At 44.4% G+C, this 26,147-nt stretch overlaps 1 protein-coding gene across 2 annotated transcripts in view; it reads left to right on the top strand.

Annotated features, from left to right (window-relative positions):
- Positions 1–26,147, top strand: part of LIPC (lipase C, hepatic type) — a 186,727-nt gene that overhangs the window by 131,427 nt on the left and 29,153 nt on the right. Inside the window, exon 4 of one of the 2 annotated variants that reach the window (XM_070797493.1) lies at positions 25,321–25,508. The exons of the other annotated variant lie outside the window; for it this stretch is intronic. Within the exon in view, the coding sequence (XP_070653594.1) occupies positions 25,321–25,508 (188 nt within the window). The remainder of the gene's footprint in view (positions 1–25,320; positions 25,509–26,147) is intronic. 2 annotated transcript variants of the gene reach the window in all.

The raw sequence follows: 26,147 nt of genomic DNA, 5'->3' as shown, positions 1-26,147 counted from the left end.
AAGCTCTTGTGTTCTCATTCCCCACCCCTTGAGGCTCAGCTAACTCTGAGTGGCCCAAACTACTTTCCAAGGAGACATTTCCAGGAGGCAACACAGAATTAGTTAACCTGACCAGAGGCAGTGTGACATAGTATTATAGTTATGATGCAGGCTCTGTTCAGGCAACACCATGGATGAACAACACATATTATTAAGTGAGTGAAGTTAGGCATAAAAAAAGCACATGCTGTATGAACCCACTTACATGAAGTACAAGAACAGGCAACACTAATCTCTGGTGACTGAAGTCAGAAGAGTGACTAAGTCTGCAGTGTTTATTACCTGGAGACAGATTTCAGAGGACCATCTGGAAATGGAAATGTTCTGTCTTGCTCTAGGTGGTGGCTACAAGATTGCAAACAGAGGTGGAAACTCAGGTCTACATTTAAAATTTGTGCACCCAACTGTGCATGAATTATACTTCAGATAAATAGATAAGCTTTATCACCTCCATAAAGAATGTCCACTCTGGAGCCAGACTGCCCGGGTTTGAAGAGGACTCTCCTACCTCAGAGGGTTTTGTGAGAAGTCAGTAAACTGTGTGGGGTACAAGAAGTATGCAGTGAGTATCAGCATCGTTATAATTAAAGGGACCACACTTGTAACCAGCAGCTAAAGCTAAGCATTAGGAGAGGTGCTTCTGCATGGAACTAACTCCACTCAATGTCACGTTGCAGCCTGGATGGGAGGGGAGTTTGGAAGAGAGTGGTTGTACACATATGTCTGAGTCCCTTTGCTGTTCACTTGAAAAAAATCATAACAATGTTAATTGGTTATACTCCAAAACAAAATTTAAAAAAAATTTAATAAACTGAAAAAAATAGGAGAGGTGCTTCTAGGCCCCTCTGTGGTCCCCTCCTTCCACCCTATCACTGCACTGAACACAGAGTGGTCCATGTGGTTGAGGCAGGACAACTCAATTAATCCCTTTCCTTTGTAGGTACCCCCACCCTGGTCTTCAAGACAGACAGACACATCTGCCATGATTCTGTCTTGTTTCACTCCTCCCAAATTCTCTCAGGAGGCGTAGTTAGGCTCTGCCTCCGTCTACAGAGATCTTCATCAATAGACTGAATATTTACAGAACACAGCATTTCTGATCAAATACTTCATTCCGCTGGAGACAAGGGTATTGTACTGTGTCCCCTTATGAGTTATTCTTGGCAGAAGCAGCCCTGGCTCTTATCATCCATTTCTTTACGTTTTAAGGGCTTGCATTAGAAGAACAGCTATGAAACAGATGAAATGAGGAGCAGATGGGATTGTTCTGTACCTTTCCCCCAGCTGTTTCTTGGTAGATTTACCCCAATATCCTTGTCACTATGTGCTCTTGCTATCTTTTATTCTTCTCTTTGAAAAGTGGTTCAGTCCATAGGAAACAAACACAAGACTATGTAGAAAGAGCATTAAATGGTGTGTCGGGAAACTTGGACGCTGGATCCATTATCCAGATGCATGAGTGGTTTATATGTGTTTTAACCTTTCTGCACCACAGTTTTTGTTTTGTTTTAACCTGTTAGGTGAGTGATTGTAGTTTATGAACATATGTTAGCCATGGAAGTCCTCCTAAAAACAAGACTTCCAAAAAAAAAAAAAAAAAACAACAACCCTGAAAGCAGTGTTGTTTGGGTTAAAACAGAGGTGGACATCAGGAACCTACCCTCAAATTCTGCATCCCCTTCCCACCCACCCACAGCAGCCCCCAAAGTACCTCCACAGGGCCCTTGGGCTTAGGATCCTAGGAACACAATTTAAAAACCATTACATTTGGTCTTTTCTTAAAATCATTTCTCAGCCAGGTAAAATACTGGGTTTTCTAAAGGGTCCTCCTCTCTATTTATTCCACAATTTTAATTCACAGACCCTCTGGACTTTAAGAAAACACATAAGTAAAATCCTATATGACATATCTGCATGGAAAAAGCTGGAAGGGAATACACCATAAAATTAAGGACAGCATTCATCTCTGCTGCTGCTAAGTCCCTTCAGTCGCGTCCGACTCTGTGAGACCCCATAGACGGCAGCCCACCAGGCTCCTCCGTCCCCCGGGATTCTCCAGTCAAGAACACTGGAGTGGGTTGCCATTTCCTTCTCCAATGCAGGAAAGTGAAAGTGAAGTCGCTCAGTCATGTCTGACTCTTCGCAACCCCATGGACTGTAGCCTACCAGGCTCCTCCGTCCGTGGGATTTCCCAGGCAAGAGTACTGGAGTGGGGTGCCATTGCCTTCTCTGAGGTCATCTCTAAGTGATGAGAATATCATAGCAATGATTACAACAGATGCTGTGTGGTTCTCACGCTGTAGCATCACAACCCATAAGCAACGTCTGAGAAGACCGTTATATCTTTCTGTGGGCTGTGCCCCGCAGGCCTGCAGGTCCTGGAACAATACCTACACTGTGTACAGCCCACAACAGACAAGACAAGGCAGCAATGTTTGCTACTCAGGAGAGGAGGAGGCTGGGCTTCCCTGGTGACTCAGCAGTAAACCATCCTCCTGCCAAGCAGGAGATGTGGGTTCAATCCCTGGGTCAGGAAGATCCCCTGGAGAAGGAAATAGCAACCCACTCCAGTACTCCTGCCTGGAAAATCCCATGGATAAAGGAGCCTGGCGGGCCACAGTCCATGGGGTTACAAAAGAGACAGATAGGACTTAGCAACTCAACAGCCACAAGAAAAGGAGGTTACCGTCTGTAGGGGAGTTGACTTCAGGTTTGCTCATCAGTTACCAGGGATACCAGGACGTGGCCATGTCCCTCATAGCGCCTCAGGTTAACAACCATCACAAGGCAGATATTTCCCTTGCCTTCACTAGAGTAGCCTGTCTAACTCTTTTGCAACCCCATGGACTATAGCCCACCAGATTCCTCTGTCCGTGGGATTTCCAGGCAAGAATACTGCAGTGGGTTGCCATTTCCTTCTCCAAGGGATCTTCCTGACCCAGGGATCAAACCTGGGTCTCCTGCATTGCAGGCAGATTCTTTACTGCTGAGCCACAAGGGAAGCCAGAGCAGCTTCCAGACACAGATGAGCGTGCGTGCGGCTCTACAGGATACAGGCACAACGGAAAACACTTCTCAAATGGAATTTCCTCTGGTGTGTCCCATGAGATATCAGTCCCAGAAACGTTCACAACAAAAAGGTATGGGGGCAGGGGACAGGAGCGACTTACCCCTACTCCAAAGCACAGTTGATGCTTAAACAATGCCGATCTGCATTAAATGGGCTTGAACTGTGCAAGTCCACTTACATGTGAATTTTTTCCCATTAATATAGTACCTGTACTTATTTTACAGATCTTTAAATTAACTAAGTATGGGGGAAAGTTTGTATTCAATTAGAGATCACAATATGGACTCAAAAGATCTAGGATTTGAGTCCTGATTCTATCTAAACTGCTTCAGCTTCCTGCCCCTGGGTGAGTCATTTATCTCCCCCTTTGTTTTTGAGGTAGAGATAGCAGGACAGAGTTTCCACTGCACAGGGTGCTGGCACCCCAGTCCCCACACTGTTCAGAGGTCAATCACAGCATACCATTTGTCCCTTCTGGAGGTTAAATGCACAGGAAGTAGCATCTTAACGTCTCTGGCCAGCAGGAAGCCTGATTGATGTTGCTCAATACCACATCTTCCAAATGTATTTGACTACAGAACTCTTTCCCCCACAACCCCTATTAATATCTCAACAAATTTCCATATGAGAACAGGCTTCACAAAGGCAGTTTTTAAAAACTGAATTGTGAGGCTTGAAATAAATGAGGAATGGCAAAAGAGGAGAGGAGAGAGAAAGAGATGATTTGGGATCTGGAGAACTTTGAGTTGAAGACAGAACAAAGGACTATTTATGATGCCAAAGAATGTCTGGAACTTTCTTCTTATCTCAGTTCAGTTCAGTTCAGTCGCTCAGTCATGTCCAACTCTTTGCGACCCCATGAATTGCAGCACGCCAGGCCTCCCTGTCCATCACCAACTCCTGGAGTCCACCCAAACCCATGTCCATCGAGTCGGTGATGCCATCCAGCCATCTCATCCTCTGTCGTCCCCTTCTCCTCCTGCCCCAATCCCTCCCAGCATCAGAGTCTTTTCCAGTGAGTCATTCTACTAGTGCCTTTTTCCCCAGCTCATTCCTAGAGAGTAGACAGAGGTGAAGATGACTGTCTTAGTAGCTGAACAGCTCTTAACCACCAGAAGGGCACTACTAGTATTAGAGGGACACAGTGTAGAGTCGCTGCCTTTACCTCCCTCTTTCTCCCACTGTTGGCTGATTGTGACACATCTTTCCCTAGGAAGAGCAGAAAATTGAAATTATCCAGATAATTCAGTTCAGCAAATACCCAGCTCTGTAGCAGCCTTGTGAACACAGGTGCTTAGAGCATACAGATGCTTAAGGCATGCACTGTTGTCGTCGTTTAGCTGCTAAGTCATGTCCATCTCTTTCAAGACCCTAGGGACTGTAGCCCATCAGCCTCCTCTGTCCATGGGATTTCCCAGACATGAATACTGGAGTAGGTGGCCATTTTTTTCTCTAGGGGAGCTTCCTGACCCAGGGATGGAACTCACATCTCCAGCTTGGCAGGTGGGTTCTTTTCCACTGAGCCACCTGGGAAGCCCAAGGCATGTACTACTCAAAGCGAGTCAAAAAGTCAGCAAGAAAACAAAAAATTCCTTCCTCAAGGTCTGCACAGGGGTCTGGGTAGCACAAAGAAAGGGCCCACATTTCTCATTCCTTCCAAGGTGAGGGTTGAAGTGTAAGAAGGGGAGAGAGAACTCCCAGCAGAGGGAACAGTGAGAGTGAAGTCATGGAGGTAGGAGCTGGCAGGGTTGCTGGGGGCTCCTGAGCAGCTGGGGCAGCACAGTGTGGACAGAGAAGGATGGAAGTGCCAGGTAGAAGCCCATGGATTACTGCTGCACTGAGCTGCAGTCGCTGATGACAGGAGGAGAAAAAAGAGGAGGGAGAAGGGGGAGATGACTCAGGGGGTAAGCAGGTGCCTGGAACAAGGGGCACACGGGAGCAGGATGAAGATGTGAGCAAAAGCTGGTTGGAGGTAGGAGGTGGAAGGTCAAGTTCAGTCCTCGACAACTTGAGCAGGTTATATAAGAAGTCTAAGCAGTGGCCACAGGACTGGAAAAGGTCAGTTTTCATTCCAACCCCAAAGAAAGGCAATGCCAAAGAATGCTCAAACTACCACACAACTGCACTCATGTCACACGCTAGTAAAGTAATGCTCAAAATTCTCCAAGCCAGGCTTCAGCAATATGTGAACCGTGAACTTCCTGATGTTCAAGCTGGTTTTAGAAAAGGCAGAGGAACCAGAGATCAAATTGCCAACATCCACTGGATCATGGAAAAAGCAAGAGAGTTCCAGAAAAACATCTATTTCTGCTTTATTGACTATGCCAAAGCCTTTGACTGTGTGGATCACAAGAAACTGTGGAAAATTCTAAAAGAGATGGGAATACCAGAACACCTGATCTGCCTCTTGAGAAATTTGTATGCAGGTCAGGAAGCAACAGTTAGAACTGGACATGGAACAACAGACTGGTTCCAAATAGGAAAAGGAGTTTGTTAAGGCTGTATATTGTCACCCTGTTTATTTAACTTATATGCAGAGTACATCATGAGAAACGCTGGACTAGAAGAAACACAAGCTGGAATCAAGATTACCGGGAGAAATATCAATCACCTCAGATATGCAGATGACACCACCCTTATGGCAGAAAGTGAAGAGGAACTCAAAAGCCTCTTGATGAAGGTGAAAGTGGAGAGTGAAAAAGTTGGCTTAAAGCTCAACATTCAGAAAACAAAGATCATGGCATCTGGTCCCACCACTTCATGGGAAATAGATGGGGAAACAGTGGAAACAGTGTCAGACTTCATTTTTCTGGGCTCCAAAATCACTACAGATGGTGACTGCAGCCATGAAATTAAAAGACGTTTACTCCTTGGAAGGAAAGTTATGACCAACCTAGATAGCATATTCAAAAGCAGAGACATTCCTTTGCCAACAAAGGTCCATCTAGTCAAGGCTATGGTTTTTCCCGTGGTCATGTATGGTTGTGAGAGTTGGACTGTGAAGAAGGCTGAGCGCCAAAGAATTGATGCTTTTGAACTGTGGTGTTGGAGAAGACTCTTGAGAGTCCCTTGGACTGCAAGGAGATTCAACCAGTCCATTCTGAAGGAGATCAGCCCTGGGATTTCTTTGGAAAGAATGATACTAAAGCTGAAACTCCAGTACTTTGGCCACCTCATGCGAAGATTTGACTCATTGGAAAAGACTCTGATGCTGGGAGGGATTGGGGGCAGGAGGAGAAGGGGACGGCAGAGGATGAGATGGCTGGATGGCATCACCGACTCAATGGACGTGAGTCTCAGTGAATTCCGGGAGTTGGTGATGGACAGGGAGGCCTGGTGTGCTGCGATTCATGGAGTCGCAAAGAGTCGGACACGACTGAGTGACTGATCTGATCTGAAGCATTGATGGTGATGATAATGGTGATGACGACGACAAAGATGACCGTGAACTCTATCTCCCTTCTCTCCTGGTTGTGGGAGTCGTGGGGGAAAGCAGAAGACAATAATCAGAAAAGAGAGTTGTTGGGTCGTCTCTGGAGAACACCTGGGGATAGGTAGAGCTGAAACAAGCTTCCCCGTCCATCCCTGTTGCTTCCACACCCCCCAGTTGTCCTTCTGCAGAAGATAGATAGGCCGGGCCCTTCCTGCATCACCACTCCCAGGACCCCAGTGGTGCACATCCAAGACATCTCCTCCCTACTCTCCTTCCTCCTCAGGACCTGCCTAAGCCTAGCCCTACAGGCCTGATGGCAGCCCCTTATGGGGTGATCCCACCCTCCTTCTTCTGGCAGGAAAAGGTCCTGAGTGGTCACCACCTCAGCTTCCTCCACCCCTCAGCTCCCCAAAAAGCCTGGGATAAGCCATCTCCCTGCAGATGCAGAGAACCAGTAACACTACATACAAAACAAGGTCATATTGAAAACAGAATAGCAAGATACCCTCCTCTGAAAATGCATTATCTCCAGGGAAGATGCGGAATTCTAGTAACACATTCCCTGGGAAGTTTTCAAATCCAGACACACTGGAGCCTTGTTTCAGCCTTGAGCTGGGCAAAGGCCCCAAGCTCACCTCCAGCCTCCAACAGGCTCTGGCTGCTGCCCCTGCTCAGTCCTGGTGGATGGCACTTCATAGGCCAGTCTTGCAGCCCCAGTGCTGTGGGCAGAGAGCCCTAGAAACTCCAACTCCGGGCCCCTGCTTGTGCCCTTCTGTTTCTTTATGCTTCTGCTCCTTCCTGCTGGCCTCTCTGAATGCCACTGCTTTCTACCAAGACCTCAGGCAGTCACACATGCCAGCCCCATCCGCACTGATTTCGTGGTTCTGTGTCCACCTGAGGAGCCCACCTCATTTGCCACCCACATCCGAGATGGCAAGCGGAAGCTGCCTGCTTTAAAAACTTCCCAATTTCCTCCAGAGTTCAATTGCTTCCAAAAAGCCTGGCATATCTCAGCTGCCAGTGTGAAGTGCGAGTTCCCAGAGATGCCGATGGCACTTTCCAACATTCGTCACTTTTGACACATCTAAAATATCCTTGCTCCCAGCACTCCAAGAGCACCAGCCCAGATGGCCTGGCTGCTGGGGATGTGTCATTCTCTGAAAGGCCTCGGAGAGTCCCTGGAAGAAGCTTCCTGACTGAGACGCAACTGCTTTCCTCTTGCACCCCCTCCCACCCACCCCTTCCAAAGCTGAGCCAGCTGAGTCCTCTGGGTACCAGAACTTCCTTCTCTGCCTGGCTTTCATGCTCCAGGTAGGCTTTTTTCCATAGAATTCCTCAAATTTGGGCTCCCCACGATGCCAAGCAGTTTGAAATTTGCTGAGCCCAGTCACCCCAGAGAGGAAGCTGCCCACTTGGGAAGCTCCCTGTGGCACCACCTTTACTCTTTCAGACCACTGAAGATCTCATGGGAAGGAGCCTAAAGCCTGACTTTTTCAATAGCGGAAGTCAAGGGCCCCTGAACCCGAGAACAGTAAAGGCATATATATGTCGGTTTATCTCTGGGTTTTTAATTCTGTTCATTGGTCTGTGTATCTACCTTTATGCCAACACCATACTGTTTTGATTACCATTGTTTTATAATATAGTTTGAAATCAGGATGCATGACGCCTCAAGTTTTATTCCTTCTCAAGATTGCTTTGGCTATTCAGGTTCTTTTGTGGTTCTATGTGAGTTTTAGATGCTAAGAGCTGACTCACTGGAAAAGACCCTGATGCTGGGAAATACTGAAGGCAAAAGGAGAAGGGGGCAACAGAGGATGACATGGTTAGATCGCATGAGTGACTCAATGGACATGAATCTGAGCAAACTCCAGGAGATAGAGGAAGACAGGAGCCTGGCGTGCTGCAGTCCATGGGGTTGCAAAGAGCTGGACACAACTTAGTGACTGAACAACAATAACATAAGCTCTAGAACCTTTTTTATTTCTGTGAAAAATGCCTTTGGTATTTTGATAGGGATTGTATTGAACAACAAGATTGGTTTGCTTTTGTTTTCAGATAGTTCATTGTTAGTGTGTACAAATGCAACTGATTTTTGTATGATGATTTTGTACCTTGAAACTCTACTGAATTCATTTATTAGTATTAATGGAGTCTTTAGGATTTTCTATCCCATGTGTTTCAGTTCACATTCCCCCACCCATGGTTTACTTTTGCCTTACAGAGTAACTCCAGGGCTGTTTGACCAAGTTAATGCTTAATGCTTTCCTCATGCTGCAAGTGTTTATCTTTGCAAAGCGTCAGGCTCAGATTCCAGGGCAGGAGAGGCCAGCATTCCTGTGAGAACAGATCCAGGTGTCCCCAGGTCACCCCTGTTCTGACTTTATCTTTTCTTTTTGCCTGATTAGCTCTGGTCTCAAAAACTCTGGCATCTTATATTTACTGAAAGTCAGAGATAAGGCAGTCTTAGGAGTCACAAACTCAGAACCAGAGGGACCCTGAAAGCTTCTCCCAACCTTCTGGTTTTCCAGAGGTGGAAACTGAGGCCCAACTGGTTTTAGGGAAAAGCCAGGTCTAGAACCCTGGTCCAGCTGAACTCAAAATGCCAAGGACGTCTCACTGTACCACCATGGAGACCTCAGAGCTGGCTGGTCCTATGTCCTCATTTTCTAGATGAGGAAACCAAGGTCTAGAAAATTAAATGACTTGCTCAAGGTCAAGCAGGATGAGTTAATGAGAAACCAGGACCTATGGAGATCTGCTAACATACACAGTCCACAGGAGTTAAATGTAAGTGAGGTAGTCCTGTGTCTAAAGTCACACTGTCTGTACAACAGGTGGAGAGGTCCAAATAAGAACATGTTCAGTTGCTTATCTCATGTGCAATAGCTTCATGTCAGACTCTGAGCTCTCTTCTGAGTCACCATAAACACAATTCAACACAGCCACACTCTAGACCATAGGAATGCAACTGTGAAGACTGATTTCAGGGACCTCGTGGCTGGCAAGCTTCCCATGGGGTGCTGAAAGGCCTCGCAAAGGAGTCCCTCGCAAAATGGGTCTGTCCCAGCGGGTAATTTAACTTCCTAGTGTGCAAGAGAGCCACTCTCCAGGGACTTCCCTGGTGGGCCAGTGGTTAGAGTCCACCTTGCAATGCATGGGTTCAATTCCTGGTCAGGGAACTAAGATCCCACATGCCGCAGAGCAACCAAGCCTATGTGCCGCATAGACAGCCCAGGTGCTGCGACCAGAGAGCCTGTGTACCACAGAAAAAGATCCCACATGATACAGCTAAGACCCATCACAGCCAAATAAATAAAGGGGCCACTCTCAGAAGGAGGCTCAACTCAACTACTTCCTGTGTGACCTTGGTCAAGATACTTATCTTCTCTGAGAAGATAAATTTCATTGGAGATAGCATCTACTCACAGAGGTGCTATGAGGATGGGATAAAATATAGAATCCCAAGTTACTGGCAAAAAGTAAGTGATAGACACATACATAGACCTTTTACCAGCCTTACCAATTCCTCCAGCACCCCATCACACCTTAATGAGAACTTCTGGGTTTTATGGATTCTCTGGGTGGGTAATAATTACAGTTACACCTGTGGGGGACTTATAAGATTGCTTCAGCTCCCAAGTCAGCAAAATGATCCCACCATTTAGCCAAGTAATCCTATACCAGGTAATTCATCCTCATAGGAATAACTATTTGAAAAGAAAAGCTCTCTGTGTGAAATTCATTGCAGCTCTGTTACAAAAGTGAAAAGCTGAAAACACAGTGCTCATCTCAGATTGGGAAATGGATACATAAATTACAAAGCATTTCCTTGGTGGAATATTACTCAGCCTTTAAAAATGATGAGTATGAATACTGTAGGGATATGGAAAGATGTTTATTACATAACATGAACTTTTAAAAAGCAAAAGGCAGTTATATCTGCACAGTTACATTAAAAATGTTATTTGCTTCTGATTATAGAATACAAACATGGGAAAATAAAAAGTCAGTCGATTAGGGTGGTGAGAATGTGAGTCTATTTTTTAGAATTTGTTTTCTAGTGTTACACCACTTTTGTGCAACAAATACCCTCTTTAAAGAATAGGAAAGAAAACCCAATACTTGCTCCAGAAACAATTTAGCTGAAGGCAAGTTTCATTTGTGGGAAAATGCCTGGCACAGAATAGGTACTACGGAAGTGTTGGTAGATAGAATGAATGAGTAAAGTGAAGAAATGAATGAATAGAACACCAAAGCCATGCCATTGGGAAGCCAAATCAGGAAGAAGGATTTGTGTTCTCTTTTTCTATTCAAGCTACTGGCCCAAGGTCTGTTTGGAAAAGCTATTCCGGGTCTACTCTTCCTGTGGAGCTGAGAATACAAGGGTAGATGCAGCACTGGCACACCTGAGCAGGTACAAAGGAAGAGAAAGTATGCGGGAGGCTAGGAAAGTACCAGACACATAGCAAACACTCAGCAAACCTTGACCGCCTGCATGACCATCAGCAGCAGACAGAGCAGAGGCAATCTATCAGAGATTACCTGGGTCTCCTCTGAAGACGAGCATTATTGTGGGAAGAAGCTGGACTGGGGGCAGAAGCCCTGTATTTAATCTCCTCTTTGTCCTTAACTAGCTTTATAATCTCAAATAGGTCAGTTTGCCTCTCTGAGTCTCAACTTCCTCATCTTTATATACTAGAATTTATTGAGATATTATTATTTTGAATTTATTTTCCTACCACCACCATTACTTAGTTTAGAGGTTTTTAACGTTTTTGGAGGGGGCATACCTCGAGGTATGTGGGATCCTAGATCCCTGATTAGGGATCAAACCCATGCTCCCTACAGTGAAAGCTCAGAGTCTTAACCACTGGACAGTCAGGGAAGTTCCTAGAGGTATTTTCGGGACTGAGAACATGAGCCACTTGAGTCTAATATATGTTCTTATCTTTTGTAAAAACCTAAGCTCATCAAAAAGATAACTCTAAGTATCCCCAAAAGATGAGAAAGCGAAAGGATGCTTAACTCCCTGACTGGGAGAGGATAAGGGCTGGTGTGTCCCCAGGTAGCAAGAACCCACCCAGAGATTCCATGACACTCTTAAGGGAGGAGGTGGCATGGTGCCCCCTGCCTCACAGGGCTTCCTATCCCTAAAGTACAACCCCCAAAAGTGAAATTTCTGAAGGGACTGTGTGAAATGGGACTGGACTTCTTAGCAGCTGGACCGGATATAAAAAATTACTAGTTCAGAGGGTCCTTTGCCCAAAATTGGGATAAATGGACTCCACCCAAACCACACAGGATAGGGATTCAATGCCTCATTTAAGCTGACCAAAAGAAAATACAGGAATGTGCTGCTTGCCACTCAAGCTTTGTGGACTAAGATCTCACCCAGTGGTGAGCTTGTTTTTTAACTGATGTTCTCTCAAAAACAAACACACACACACACCTTGAAAAGTAGCCAACTTCCATGGTGTAAATATTCCCATATGACCAATTTCAAACTACCAACATTAAGTCCCTGAACATGGAGAGTTGAGAAGAGGTGCACACAACTGGCATCAACACACCACGGCAATTCACACATTATGAGCTTTCTATGTCTAGAAAGTTCTCAAAGACCTTTCTCAGCATTAGGATTCATTCCAGGACAAAAGTTTGAGGCTAATTCATAATGGTGAAAGCCATTCACCTTTAACAAGTATAATCTGCTGATTTTATTTATGTTGAAATATGGCCTAGTAGAAGTGTTGATACTCCTACCTTTGAAAAACACCCCTCCACAAAAATGAGCTGACCCCTTTGTCAATAAGCCAATGTAAATTTTCCAAGCTGTATCTATCCTTCCTTTGCTTATGTGGTCTTGTGACTGAGAACAGACCATGCATCAACCCTTAGGGTTACTGAGAGGAAATCTATAAATCTTTCCTTCAAATTGTTTTAAAACAATATATTTTAATCCATAACTCACAATAACCTTAAGGGTGAGATTAGGACTAGGAGATTACTTCTGTGGTGGTGGTGGTGGTTTAGTCATTAAGTTGAAAAAGTTGAGTCCAACTCTTGTGACCCCATGGACTATAGCCCACCAGGCTCCTCTGTCGTGAGATAGGACTGACTACTGCTAGTCCCATTTTATAAGGGAGGTACAAAAAGGTTAAGTAAATAACCCAAGGCCATGCAGCTAGCAAACAGCAGAGCTGGGTCATCTGAGCCCAGAGCCCAGACTGCTAAACTCTTCATAATCTCTCCACAACACGAGGTCTCTCTGTGCAGTCACAAGCCACGTACAGGATGGGGTTCATCTTGGGTCTCTTCCATCCATGGGGCCAGATTAGAAATGAGCCAGCAATCTCTCTTCTTTTCTCACCTGGATATAAGTTCAGTTCAGTTCAGTTCAGTCACTCAGTCATGTCCAACTCTTTGCGACCCCATGAATTGCAGCACGCCAGGCCTCCCTGTCCATCACCATCTCCCGGAGTTCACTCAAACTCACGTCCATCAAGTCAGTGATGCCATCCAGCCATCTCATCCTCTGTCGTCCCCTTCTCCTCTTGCCCCCAATCCCTTCCAGCATCAGAGTCTTTTCCAATGAGTCAACTCTTCACATGAGGTGGCCAAAGTACTGGAGTTTCAGCTTTAGCATCATTCCTTCCAAAGAATACCCAGGGCTGATCTCCTTTAGAATGGACTGGTTGGATCTCCTTGCAGTCCAAGGGACTCTCAAGAGTCTTCTCCAACACCACAGTTCAGAAGCATCAATTCTTCGGCGCTCAGCCTTCTTCACAGTCCAACTCTCACATCCACGCATGACCACTGGAAAAACCATAGCCTTGACTAAGCAGACCTTTGTTGGCAAAGTAATGTCTCGGCTTTTGAATATGCTGTCTAGGTTGGTCATAACTTTCCTTCCAAGGAGTAAGCGTCTTTTAATTTCATGACTGCAGTCACCATCTGCAGTGATTTTGGAGCCCAAAAATATAAAGTCTGACACTGTTTCCACTGTTTCCCCATCTATTTCCCATGAAGTGATGACACCAGATGTCATGATCTTAGTTTTCTGAATGTTGAGCTTTAAGCCAACTTTTTCACTCTCCTCTTTCACTTGCATCAAGAGGCATTTTAGTTCCTCTTTACTTTCTGCCATAAGGGTGGTGTCATCTGCATATCTGAGATTATTGATATTTCTCCAGCAATCTTGATTCCAGCTTGTACTTCTTCCAGCCCAGAGTTTCTCGTGATGTACTCTGCATATAAGTTAAATAAGCCGGGTGACAATATACAGCCTTAACGAACTCCTTTTCCTATTTGGAACCAGTTACCCAAAAGCAAAGATCAGGCTGTTACACAGAAACTCTCAGAATGATCATCAATAGGGAGAGTAATTTTTATTGCCTTTTCTCTCTTCAGTCAATTGCCCTTGAGCTAAATAAGGTGGCCAACTCATCCTGGTTTGACAGAATAATTGGCTACCCTACCTCAAACCAATCTGGAGTGGGAAATACCTGTGACTTTGGAACCACTTTAGGGAAGTAAGCCCCATTACCCCCAGAGGATTCCAGTACAAATGGACAGATTTTCTGAATGCCATACTCTTTCATAATCAGATTTCTTGAAAGAAAAAAAAAAAAATCTGATTCAAGCCAGAGTTCCAAGGAAGTACAGGCTAAGAAGAAAGTTTGGAAGGGGAAAAAAAAAACAAACAAACACTTTTCAGCAAGAAAACACAGCCTCTATTTGCTTTCTTTGCTGGAATCCACAAAAGGAGAAGCTGTAGTCTGAAACTACAGGATAGCCAGCAAGATCAGGCAGAGTAGACAAAGAAAACAGAAAACACCAGACTTGTGAAAACGGTCTTCCTTCCATACCTCATCTCATCATCTTACATGACAACAGAATGGTGAAGACTAGAAAGCAAAAACAAAGAGCCAAAAAGAACAGGTGAAACAGGAATGCAAAAGAGGATGGGAAGATGGCAACCTCTAAAAGGTATAACTTAACCTCAGCAGCTCTAGATCTCAAAGCTTTTTTGAAGACCTGCTATAGAGTTGGCCAAAAGTTTGTTCAGATTTTTCCATATGATGTAACAGAAAACCTCTAACAACCTTTTTGGCCTGCCCAGTATAAAATAAATTCATTTGAGACAAACTTAGGAATGTCTGCTGAGTTCAAAACAATATTCTACAGGGAAATAGAGTCAATATCCTGTGATAAACCATAATGGAAAAGAATATGAAAAAAAATATATGTATAACTGAGTCACTTTGCTGTACAGCAGTAATTAACACTGTAATTTAACTGTACTTCAATAAAAAAATAAAATTTAAAAAAGTAAATTAAAAAATAAAAAAACAATATTCTAATGACCTAGAAAGTTACCCCACCATTTCAAGTATCCCATAGGAGCAATTTATATGTGGGGTCCTTTGGGTTCAATATTACAGTGCAGTAATGCTAGGGTGTCACATTAGCTGAGGGATGCCACAAAGATTAGTAATTGTACTGTGCTCTATAACTACTATATCAGTAACTGAGAAATCCAGGCACAGAAATATTTTTAAGATATTAAGTAAATGGGAACGTGGGATATTTAGGTCATTGCAAAATTCAAGATGGCAGGCATGAGAGAAGCACTGCTCACACCTGGGCAGAAGCAGAAGCCTTGGGCAGAATCTCCTTATCATCAAAGGTCAGCAACAGCAGCTGAATCTGGAAAGGCGCAGCAGTGAAAACATTCTCATTCAGGTTTTTCCATCCTGCTGCTGTTCTAGAAATTCTGAAGTCAGTGTTGCCCCTGTACAGATTACAGGTCTGACCACAGCATCCACGGACAGAGCTGTGGCTACGTTCATCTCATAGGTTTGTTCCATCCTAAGCAGAGGATATGGCCCAGAGGATGTTCAGGGTAATCATGAAGTCGAGGTCTTCCAGAGAACCCTCCCACTAGCCCCAGGCCTGGGAATATATTCAGTATGTTAACCAAGTGAAATCTCGTGTGCGCGCACGCACACACACACATACAACACACAGATACAGAGTTAGCCATTTAAATAATGAATGTGAAGAAATTTCACAAACAACTCTGGTGGGGGAGGGGCACATTCATCCTTGCAGCTCCCATCTTATGCACATGTGTCCTCAACACCAGCCAATATACACGAGGTGCTCGACAAACATGGAAAGGAGCAGAAGCACCCAGCCCAGGCATCACAGCAGAAGACAGATCCTGACTCCTATCAGGGCTTTTTACTGTAGAAGCGTAGGTTCTGCCCTAAGCCAGCTCAGTTGCCTGCAGTCATCCACCTAATGATGTCCTTCCCCCCACCAAAAAAATAATAATAATAATATTTAACTCTTACATGAAATTTTAGGAACACTCGAACCTGGGGGCTGACTTAGGAACAGAGAAATCACTTGCTGTAAGACAAATAATATTAGAACTGTAGTGGCTGCACCCAGCTTCTCCTTCTGACTGATTCTGAAGCTGTTTTGCTGCTCCAGGAACCCACTGTTCAAGGGAGACAACCCCAAGCCTCTCCAGCCCCTCAGCTTGCTTTCCAGGTTACAGGGGCTGACTCCCTCAGAAGGCTTTGACTATCTGCCTTCCTTAGCATTCTTCCCCTCAAAACCACAACCTCATCCCCAGCTTATCACCAGTATGTCTTTATCTGTTCTAAAGACACGAGAAAATAACGATTTCAGAAGACATGCCTGAAGAAGGAAAAGTTCCTATACAATATAATGAGGACAAATTTCCTCAAACACAATGAAATCACTGAACTTCCTAACCATTTACTGATGAGTTGTGAGGCTGAAATGAGTTCATACAAATAAGACTGTTGGAAAAGTGCCTGGCATAGAGAAGGCACTTAATAAATATTAGCTTTGAAAAGTGCTGAATATCAATTTGGATGCATATGCCTATATAAAGAGATATAAATCAGATCACACCTAAGAAGCCAATGATTCTACTCTGGGGAATCTTTTTTTTTTTCCTTTTTAAAATTTATCCGGCTGCTCCGGGTTTTAGTTGCAGCATGCTGGATCTTTAGTTGTAGCATGTGGGATCTTCAGCTGCAGCATACGAACTCTTAATTGTAGCATGTGGGCTCTAGGTCCCTGACCAGAGGTTGAATCTGAGCCTCCAGCATTGTAAGTGCAGAATCTCAGCATTGGGAGGACAGGGAAGTCCCTCCATTGGGGAATCTTTACTAAAACAATACTCATAAATTCAGACAAAGATTTATGTATAAAGATGGTCATCAGAACATTGTTAGCAACAGGAACAAAAAAAGTAAACTGGAAACAACCTAAATGTCCCACGATAATGAAACAAACAATGCTACTTGCCAAGCATATTTCTAAAGAATTTTTAGTGCTGTAAGAAGATTATCATGATGTGTAAAAAGGGATATAAAACGATTCACAGGACTTCACTGGTAGTCCAGTGGTTAAGGGCCCACCTGCCAATGCAAGGGGCATGGGTTCAATCCCTGGTAGGGGAAGATCCCACATGCCACAGGGCAACTAAGCCTGTGTGCCATGACGACTGAACCCCACACACACAGGGCCCAGTAGCCACAACTACTGAAGCCCTCTTGCCCTAGAGCCCACACTCTGCAACAAGAGAGGCTGCTGCAATGAGAAGCCCACATACCACAATGAAGACCCAGTGCAGGCAAAACATTAATTCATTAATTTTTAAAAACCTTTCACATCATATGATCTCAGCTATAGACACTCCAAATAAAATCTATGGAACAAACACCTCTATAAGAAAAGGTTAAAAGGAAATATAATACTCCAAATATTACTTGTGTGTTTTTCTGAGTAAGGAGATTATTCATTTCAGCATTTTTCAGATTGTTCATCTAAATGAACATGTATTAATTCCACTAAAAAAAAAAAACAAAAAACCGTTAAGAGTCTATTAAAATATCACAACTAATACAAAAACTACTGTGAGGGTTGTCAGGAAGCAACCCTGACAAAATAATCCTGAGACTGTGTCCTCTGAATTTGGTGACCCTAATGGATCACTAAGGGGACAGAGGAGGTATTCCAGAACAGCTCTTAAACTTTCTAGTTTGAGCAGAAGCACGGACAACTGATGGTGTCATGAACCACAAAATGTAGAAAGGAAGGAAGAAGAACGAGTTGGAAGGAACGAAAATAAATCCAGTTTGGCCTCACTCAGTCTGTAGTGTCAAAAGGTCTTCAGGCAAAGAAGCCCAGTCAAGAGCTGGTTATATTCCAGGTCAGTGCCCAGGAGAGAGATTTTTGGTATATACTTCTGAGTTTGAGTCATAGTAGTGCATCCTTTCTTAGCTATTTGTAAGGCCTCATCAGACAACCATTTTGCCTTTTTGCATTTTTTTTTTCTGAGAAAAAAAAGAGAAGTTAAGACAAAGGAGAAAAGAAAAGATATACCCATTTGAATGCAGAGTTCCCAAGAATGGCAAGGAGAAATAAGAAAGCCTTCCTCAGTGATTAATGAAAAGAAATAGAGGAAAACAATAGAATGGGAAAGACTAGAGATCTCTTCAAGAAAATCAGAGATACCAAGGGAACATTTCATGCAAAGATGAGCACAATAAAGGACAGAAATGGTATGGACCTAGAAGAAGCAGAAGTTATTAAGAAGAGGTGGCAAGAATACACAGAAGAACTATACAAAAAAGATCTTCATGACCCAGATAACCATGATCACTCACCTAGAGCCAGACATCCTGGAATGCCAAGTCAAGTGGGTCTTAGGAAAGCATCACTATGAACAAAGCTAGTGGAGGTGACGAAATTCCAGTTGAGTTATTTCAAATCCTGAAAGATGATGCTGTGAAAGTGCTTCACTCAATATGCCAGCAAATTTGGAAAACTCAGCAGTGGCCAAAGGACTGGAAAAGGTCAGTTTTCACTCCAATCCCAAAGAAAGGCAATGCCAAAGAATGCTCAAACTACCTCACAATTGCACTCATCTCACACACTAGCAAAGTAATGCTCAAAATTCTCTAAGCCAGGCTTCAGCAATACATGAACCATGGACTTCCAGATGTTCAAGCTGGATTTAGAAAAGCCAGAGGAACCGGAAATCAAATTGCCAACATCTGCTGGATCATCGAAAAAGCAAGAGAGTTCCAGAAAAAACATCTAATTTTACTTTATTGACTATGCCAAAGCATTTGACTGTGTGGATCACAAGCTGTGGAAAATTCTTCAAGAGATGGGAATACCAGACCACCTAACCTGCCTCCTGAGAAATCTGTATGCAGGTCAAGAAGCAACAGTTAGAACTGGACATGGAACAACAGACTGGTTCCAAATTGGGAAAGGAGTACATTAAGGCTGTATATGGTCATCCTGCTTATTTCAGTTATAAGCGGATTACATCATGTGAAATGCAGGGCTGGAGAAGCACAAGCTGGAATCAAGATCGCCAGGAGAAATATCAATAACCTCAGATATGCAGATGACACCACCCTTATGGCAGAAAGCGAATAAGAATTAAAGAGCCTCTTGATGAAAGTGAAAGAGGAGAGTGAAAAAGTTGGCTTAAAATTCAACATTCAGAGTAGTAAGTTCATGGCATCCGGTCCCATCACTTCATGGCAAACAATGGAAACAGTGGAAACAGTGACAGACTTTATTTTCAGTTCAGTTCAGTCACTCAGTCATGTCCGACTCTTTGCGACCCCATGAATCGCAGAACGCCAGGCCTCCCTGTCCATCACCAACTCCCGGAGTTCACTTAGACTCACGTCTATCGAGTCGGTGATGCCATCCAGCCATCTCATCCTCTGTCATCCCCTTCTCCTCCTGCGCCCAATCCCTCCCAGCATCAGAGTCTTTTCCAATGAGTCAGCTCTTTGCATGAGGTGGCCAAAGTACTGGAGTTTCAGCTTTAGCATCATTCTTCCCAAAGAACACCCTGGACTGATCTCCTTTAGAATGGACTGGTTGGATCTCCTTGCAGTCCAAGGGACTCTCAAGAGTCTTCTCCAACACCACAGTTCAAAAGCATCAATTCTTCGGTGCTCAGCTTTCTTCACAGTCCAACTCTCACAACCATACATGACCACTGGAAAAACCATAGCCTTGACTAGATGGACCTTTGTTGGCAAAGTAATGTCTCTGCTTTTGAATATGCTATCTAGGTTGGTCATAACCCTCCTTCCCAGGAGTAAGTGTCTTTTAATTTCATGGCTGCAGTCACCATCTTCAGTGATTTTGGAGCCCCAAAAATAAAGTCTGACACTGTTTCCACTGTTTCCCCATCTATTTCCCATGAAGTGATGGGACCAGATGCCATGATCTTAGTTTTCTGAATGTTGAGCTTTAAGCCAACTTTTTCACTCTCCTCTTTCACTTTCATCAAGAGGCTTTTTAGTTCCTCTTCACTTTCTGCCATAACGGTGGTGTCATCTGCATATCTGAGGTTATTGATATTTATCCCAGCAATCTTGATTCCAGCTTGTGCTTCTTCCAGCCCAGCATTTCTCATGATGTACTCTGCACATAAGTTAAATAACCAGGGTGACAATATACAGCCTTGATGTACTCCTTTTCCTATTTGGAACCAGTCTGTTGTTCCATGTCCAGTTCTAACTGTTGCTTCCTGACCTGCATATAGGTTTCTCAAGAGGCAGGTCAGGTGGTCTGGTATTCCCATCTCTTGAAGAATTTTCCACAGTTTATTATGATCCACACAGTCAAAGGCTTTGGCATAGTCAATAAAGCAGAAATAGATGTTTTTCCGGACCTCTCTTGCTTTTTCAATGATCCAGCAGATGTTGGCAATTTGATCTCTGGTTCCTCTGCCTTTTCTAAAACCAGCTTGAACATCTGGAAGTTCATGCAGATGGTGACTGCAGCCATGAAATTAAAAGACACTTGCTTCTTGGAAGAAATGCTATGACCAACCTAGACAGCATATTAAAAAGCAGAGACATTACTTGACCAACAAAGGTCCGTCTAGTCAAAGCCATGGTTTTTCCAGTAGGTATGTATGGATGTGAGAGTTAGACTATAAAGAAAGCTGAGCACCAAAGAACTGATGCTTTTGAACTGTGGTGTTGGAGAAGACTCTTGAGAGTCCCTTGGACTGCAAGGAGATCAAACCAGTCAATCCTAAAGGAAATCATTCCTGAATATTCATTGGAAGGACTGATGCTGAAGCTGAAACTCCAATACTTTGGCCAACTGATGGGAAGAACTGACTCATTAGAAAAGATCCTGATGCTGGGAAAGATTGAAAGCAGGAGGAGAAGGGGATGACAGAGGATGAGATGGTTGGATGGTATCACCGACAAGATGGACATGAGTTTGAGCAAGCTCTGGGAGTTGGTGATGGACAGGTAAGCCTGTCATCCTGCAGTCCATGAAGTCTCAAAGAGTCAGACACAATTGAACTGAACTGAACTGAATGCATCCTTGAAGCTGTGGCTTGCCTGAGGTTGCTCCAGTATTCTGTGTGTTCTATGAAGGGGTTGATCAGATTCTGCTTTCAAGGCAGCTCAGACGCTCAGGCACTGAAGCTCTACTCCTTCCACCCAAAATGTGACCTGAAGTAGCCCTTGCCTCCTTCAGTCACAGGACTGCTGCTGGGTTAGAGCAAAGAGCCTTACAGAGACTCACTGTGACTTATGCTATTTTTCATACTGTGGGTGCTGCTTCCATTGAAGATTGTTATGCACCTCAGAGTCAACCACATAAAGCTTGCTCCTGTATATTTCACAGGAACGGTATTCAAGACAATGACCCTGCCTCATGCAGTGGCCTCTTTATACAACAACCTGCAGGAAAACCATCTCAGGCTTCAGGACCAAGAAAGTGTGAGCAACTGGACAGCATGAATTCTGTAACTGCTATTTCCCTCTTTGATTTGGCCAATAGGAAGCTCAGAACAAAATCTGTGGCCTGTCTTCTGCAGTCTTATACAATCTCAGAGTGTGCAGTTTAGCTTGCTAATCTATTAACATTTCTGTTAGTTGTTTTGCCACCTTTCTCTTTGTCCTAATTTCTTCAACTATGAATTTTTACAAACCACTTAAAGGCAGAATTTTCCTTCCATGTCATGCCCACCCAGTGACTCTGTTTCTGTCTCCTGAAGTTGCACAAAAGAATTCTAGGCGCTCTGCCCCACAGCAGCCCTTCAATACTCAGGTCACAGAGCCCCTCTTTCTTCAACAATTTCTCCTAGATGTGAGTGCCTACAGAATCTTTCATCCAACCTATTTGCAGAGCAGGAATACAGTAAATACACATAAGACAGGAATATACATAGAGAACAGGCTTGTGGACACGCGGGGAAAGGTAAGGGTGCGGCCAATTGAGAGAGTAGCGCTGAAGTGTGTGCATTACCATATGTAAAACAGATAACCAGTGATAACCTGCTGTATGACACATGGAGCTCAACCCAGTGCTCTGTGATGACCTAGAGGAATGGGATGGAAGTGGGGGATGACCTAGAGGGAAGGGGACATATGTATACTTACAGCTGATTCAAGTTGTTGTAAGGCAGAAGCCAATACAACATTGTAAAGCAATCATCCTCCAATTAAAAGTAAATTTTAAAAAACGAATAGCAAAAAAGAAAAAAGAATCTTTCATCCTTCCAGACTCAACTGATGCCTCATTTTCTCTTGGCATCTTCCCTAGAACCCCTACACAGGTGTCCTTCCACTGCCGTACTCACAGCAACCACAAGCGATGGCTGATGCTCACTCTTGCTTTTCCCACTGGACTGGGGACTCCTGAAACAAAGACGTCAGGCCCTGCTTGCCAAAAACTAGTACCTAGAGAGGGCCCAGGGCAGAATATAATATATGCTTAATAAGTATTTGCTGAGAAACTAAATGAATGAATATATATACAACTTCCTCACTCACACACCTGCTGAAAGAGAGCCAAACCCCAAGGAAGAAAGGGAAAGCCCAGCCCAGTCCAGGTGTTTATGAGCCTTTCCATCTAACAATTCCTTTTCCCTGGGACTCTCCTGAATAGCTTTAAAGTCCCAGGCACTGAGGCCAGAGCTGATTCTCCCAGCTAAATCCAGAGTAAATACACATAAGACAGAATTGGTCCTACGAGGGCAATTGGGATAAATTTTCATAGAAAGAATTTCATGGATCAAAAATACAAGATGCTGGAGGCTCTGAGCCACATTTATTTTAGCAACATACCCTTACATGGGTGCTAATCATGTGCCAGGCATTATTCTAAGGTCTTTACAAATACCACCTTTTTTAACCCTTGCAATGACTTCACTAGATGGGTATTATATCTATCCCCATTTTATTTTTATAGTCTTTTAGCATTCAAGTCACCTATCCTGAAATGAAGGAAGATAAAGCTATTCAATCACTGGATAGAAGAAAATTAGTTACCTTGAGTCCCAATGTATAAATGGCTGACAAATCGAATGAGATAGCCTTTGATCTGAGACCTGGACCCCACAGAACACCACGTCACACGCTAAGCAGTTACTGAGCACCTCAGGTTTGTCCTCCGTGAGTTCACAGCCTGGTGGAGAAAACAGCATGCATCGCAACAATTGACCTTAGGATCAGGGGCCCAGTAAGGTGCTGGCAGAAGAGGCAGTAATTACCTCTGGCTAGAGGAGAAGGCTTCCTGGAGGGGGTGACGTTTGAGTACCATTGTAACAGATGGACCAGAGTTCACAGAGGAATAGCAGAGAGGGAAGTGAGAGTGCAAAGGTGCAGGGAAGTGAAACAGCGAGGGGGGAACTGCAGGCAGTCTGGAGCAGCAGGAGAGCATAGAGAGGGGAGAATTTGAGGGATCAGGGTGGTCATTCAGGTGATGGCCTTGGCTGCAATACCAAGAACCTTAAAGTCACTGACGGGTATAATAGTCATTTCTGTTCTAGAAAGAGTCTTTGAGCAGCAGTGTGAGGGAGGGAGGTGAGATTAACCAGAGAGAGACCATTTAGGAAGCTGTGGCAATAAACCAAGCAAGAAACATGTGTGCGCCTGAGCTAAGGCACTGGATTCTAGGAATATTTGGGAACCTGAAGCTTTGGACTGATTAAATATCTGCTAAAATAGTGTAAGATGACACCCTGGCTTCTGACGTGGAGGCCAGGGGAGTAGTGCATGCAAAGAGATGGGAGCACCATCTGGGATTACGCTTGCATGAATGAGGACAAGCTCAGACAGTCTGTGAGCTTGGAAAAGCCACTCTCAGTGCCAGAAATTTTCTTCATTATCTCAGAGAAGTTATGCAGATTCTCCCTCACTTCTCCTTTTAATAAAATATGATGCATTTCATTCTGTCATCATTGTGAAAAATCATTGCCCTTTGCTGGGAATTAATAACCTTTCAAATTAATAACCTTTGGGTAGGAAAATTGGTTTCATTAATACCTCTCCTCATCATCTTTCTGTCCTGCTGTCCCCGGAAACCAAAAGCCCAAGACTTACTGTTTGAGAAGCCTGAATGAATTTGTGCTCAGAAGGAATGATCAGGGTTCTCAGTAACCGGGCTGAACTGAGTTCACTGACCAAAACTGCTGGTATGGCCTTGTGTTCACCCCTCAGCCACAGGGGAGGGCCCCTCGGCTGGTAGGGGCTGTGGGAGCATCCTCCCTGGCTCTTGGTCTGATTCCTGATCTTGGCAGAAGAGATGTCACCCTTCCTGGGGTGCCACACCTTGGGACCACGGCCCCTCCCTCAGGCCCCACTCCGCTCCTAATCACAGGGTCGTGTCTCTGACCAACACCATGGTCTTGACAGATGTTGGGAGACTGCTCACCCTCCTCAAAGTGGCTCAGAGTCAGGGTGAGGGTCCCCCAAAAGAGAAGCTAGAAGGCCTTTCAGGAAAACAACAGAAGGTATAATCTTAAAAACAGTCTTTTTCTCCCTACCTCACCCTCCCACAATCTTTGAAAGATTCCAAATGGATATTCATTTACCCTTTTCTACTGAAAAAATCTTTAGCAGCATCTTATCATTAGAGCATAAAGCTCAGCGTCCCAAGGGCCCAATAAACTCTGGCTGCCCATTCTTCTGCCTCCTTATACCCACAAGGTCTCCTGGCTCTGAGCCCTTCCTCAGCTCTTCCCTCTCAGAAAGCTCCTTTCACCCACCCATACAGATACACAAGCCCTCATTCAACTCTCCAGGCCAGCATCAGCATCACTCCCCCTGAAAAGCCCTCCCTGAATGCCACTCCCCCTCAGCACAATTCATCACTCCCTTCGTAGTCCTCCCCACCCCCACCCTACCTGGTCCATGCAAGACTACATGTGAGAACAGGTTGAGCCACACAAGAGAATGCATAGAGCCCTCTAACTAAGATGCTCTGTGTGCTGTCTCCTTGGCATAGGGATGTGGGGAATTGGAGTCAGAGACACTGGGTCCAAAATCCTACCACTTATCGGCATCACGACTTGGGGTGAAACACTTATCCTCTCTGAACTCAGTCCCAGTTGCTTCTCCCATCTTCCCACTGACCTAGAGTTAGTCTGGGGTCTGACTGGCTGATCTTATGGTCACTGGGATGGCAGGATGGAGGATTCCGACCTCTCCATCTGTGTGTGGGGTCCTCCTAGGTCACTGTCCATCATCTCCCAGGAAAGGAATGGCCATTGTGCTGGAAATAAAATGCTCCTTGGGGCCCCCAAAGCCGCAGCCCGTGCCTACCTCCAGCACCTTGGAGTAACCTTGTTGCCTAGTGCTGTTAGAAACTCTGGGGCTGTCCCAGAACTGGCAGAGGTGGAACAGATGCCAGGTGAAGCACTGTCCCCAATTTTATCTTCCAGAGTCATTTGGAAGGAGATCTCGAGCTGCTGAAACAAACAAAACACCGCAGGAGACAAGAACCAAATTTCTGCTCTTTAGAGGAGAAACCGATAAGGGCTGTCAGATTCTGCTCAATCACTCAGACACGTTACAGCAATGTGGCTTCAACTCCTCGCTGCCGCTGGTGATGATAGTCCACGGGTGGTTGGTAGGAAGTGCTGACACGCCTTTCTTCTCTCTGCTTTTACTTTTTTTCTTTTCCCCCTCCCTAGTGTGTTCAATTTTAATAAAGAGATAGGGAGCTGGTGATAACAACTCCATGCATAATATTTGTAAAGTACATTCTAATTTTCCAAGTGCTTCCCCACGCATTATCTCATTGATTATCTCCATTTCATGAGTAAGCAGGGCAAGGGAAGTATAATTATCTCCACATTTCATATAATAAAATGTGGCTCAAAGAGGTCACACAGCACATAAGCACCCATAAGAGACTACAGTTCATGAAGGTGAATCTGCATGTTTCCCAAGAGTTGAGAGGAAGCCAGAAGACACAGTCTCCCAATGAGATGTTCTATCTGTAAGGGTTAAATTCAGCTGCAGATAACAGAAACCCAAATTGGCAGTAGTTCAGATAAAACAGAAGTTTTTTGTTTTTTGTTTTTTCCATTTCATACAACAGTCCAGATGTATGTCATCCAAAACTAATAAAGAGCTTTAGTCAATGAAGTTCTCAAGTACCCAGCTCATTCCCTGCTCACTATAGTGCCATCTGGTCCTCATCCTCATAATCCAAGATAGCAGCTAGAGCACTAGCTATCACATCTGCATCCCAGGTAGCACGAGG

This window comes from Bos indicus, chromosome 10, assembly GCF_029378745.1.
Source record: "Bos indicus isolate NIAB-ARS_2022 breed Sahiwal x Tharparkar chromosome 10, NIAB-ARS_B.indTharparkar_mat_pri_1.0, whole genome shotgun sequence".
In the NCBI taxonomy this organism is placed as follows: Eukaryota; Metazoa; Chordata; class Mammalia; order Artiodactyla; family Bovidae; genus Bos; species Bos indicus.
The sequence above is the reverse complement of the archived record's forward strand: the minus strand, read 5'-3'. Positions and strand labels throughout refer to the sequence as shown.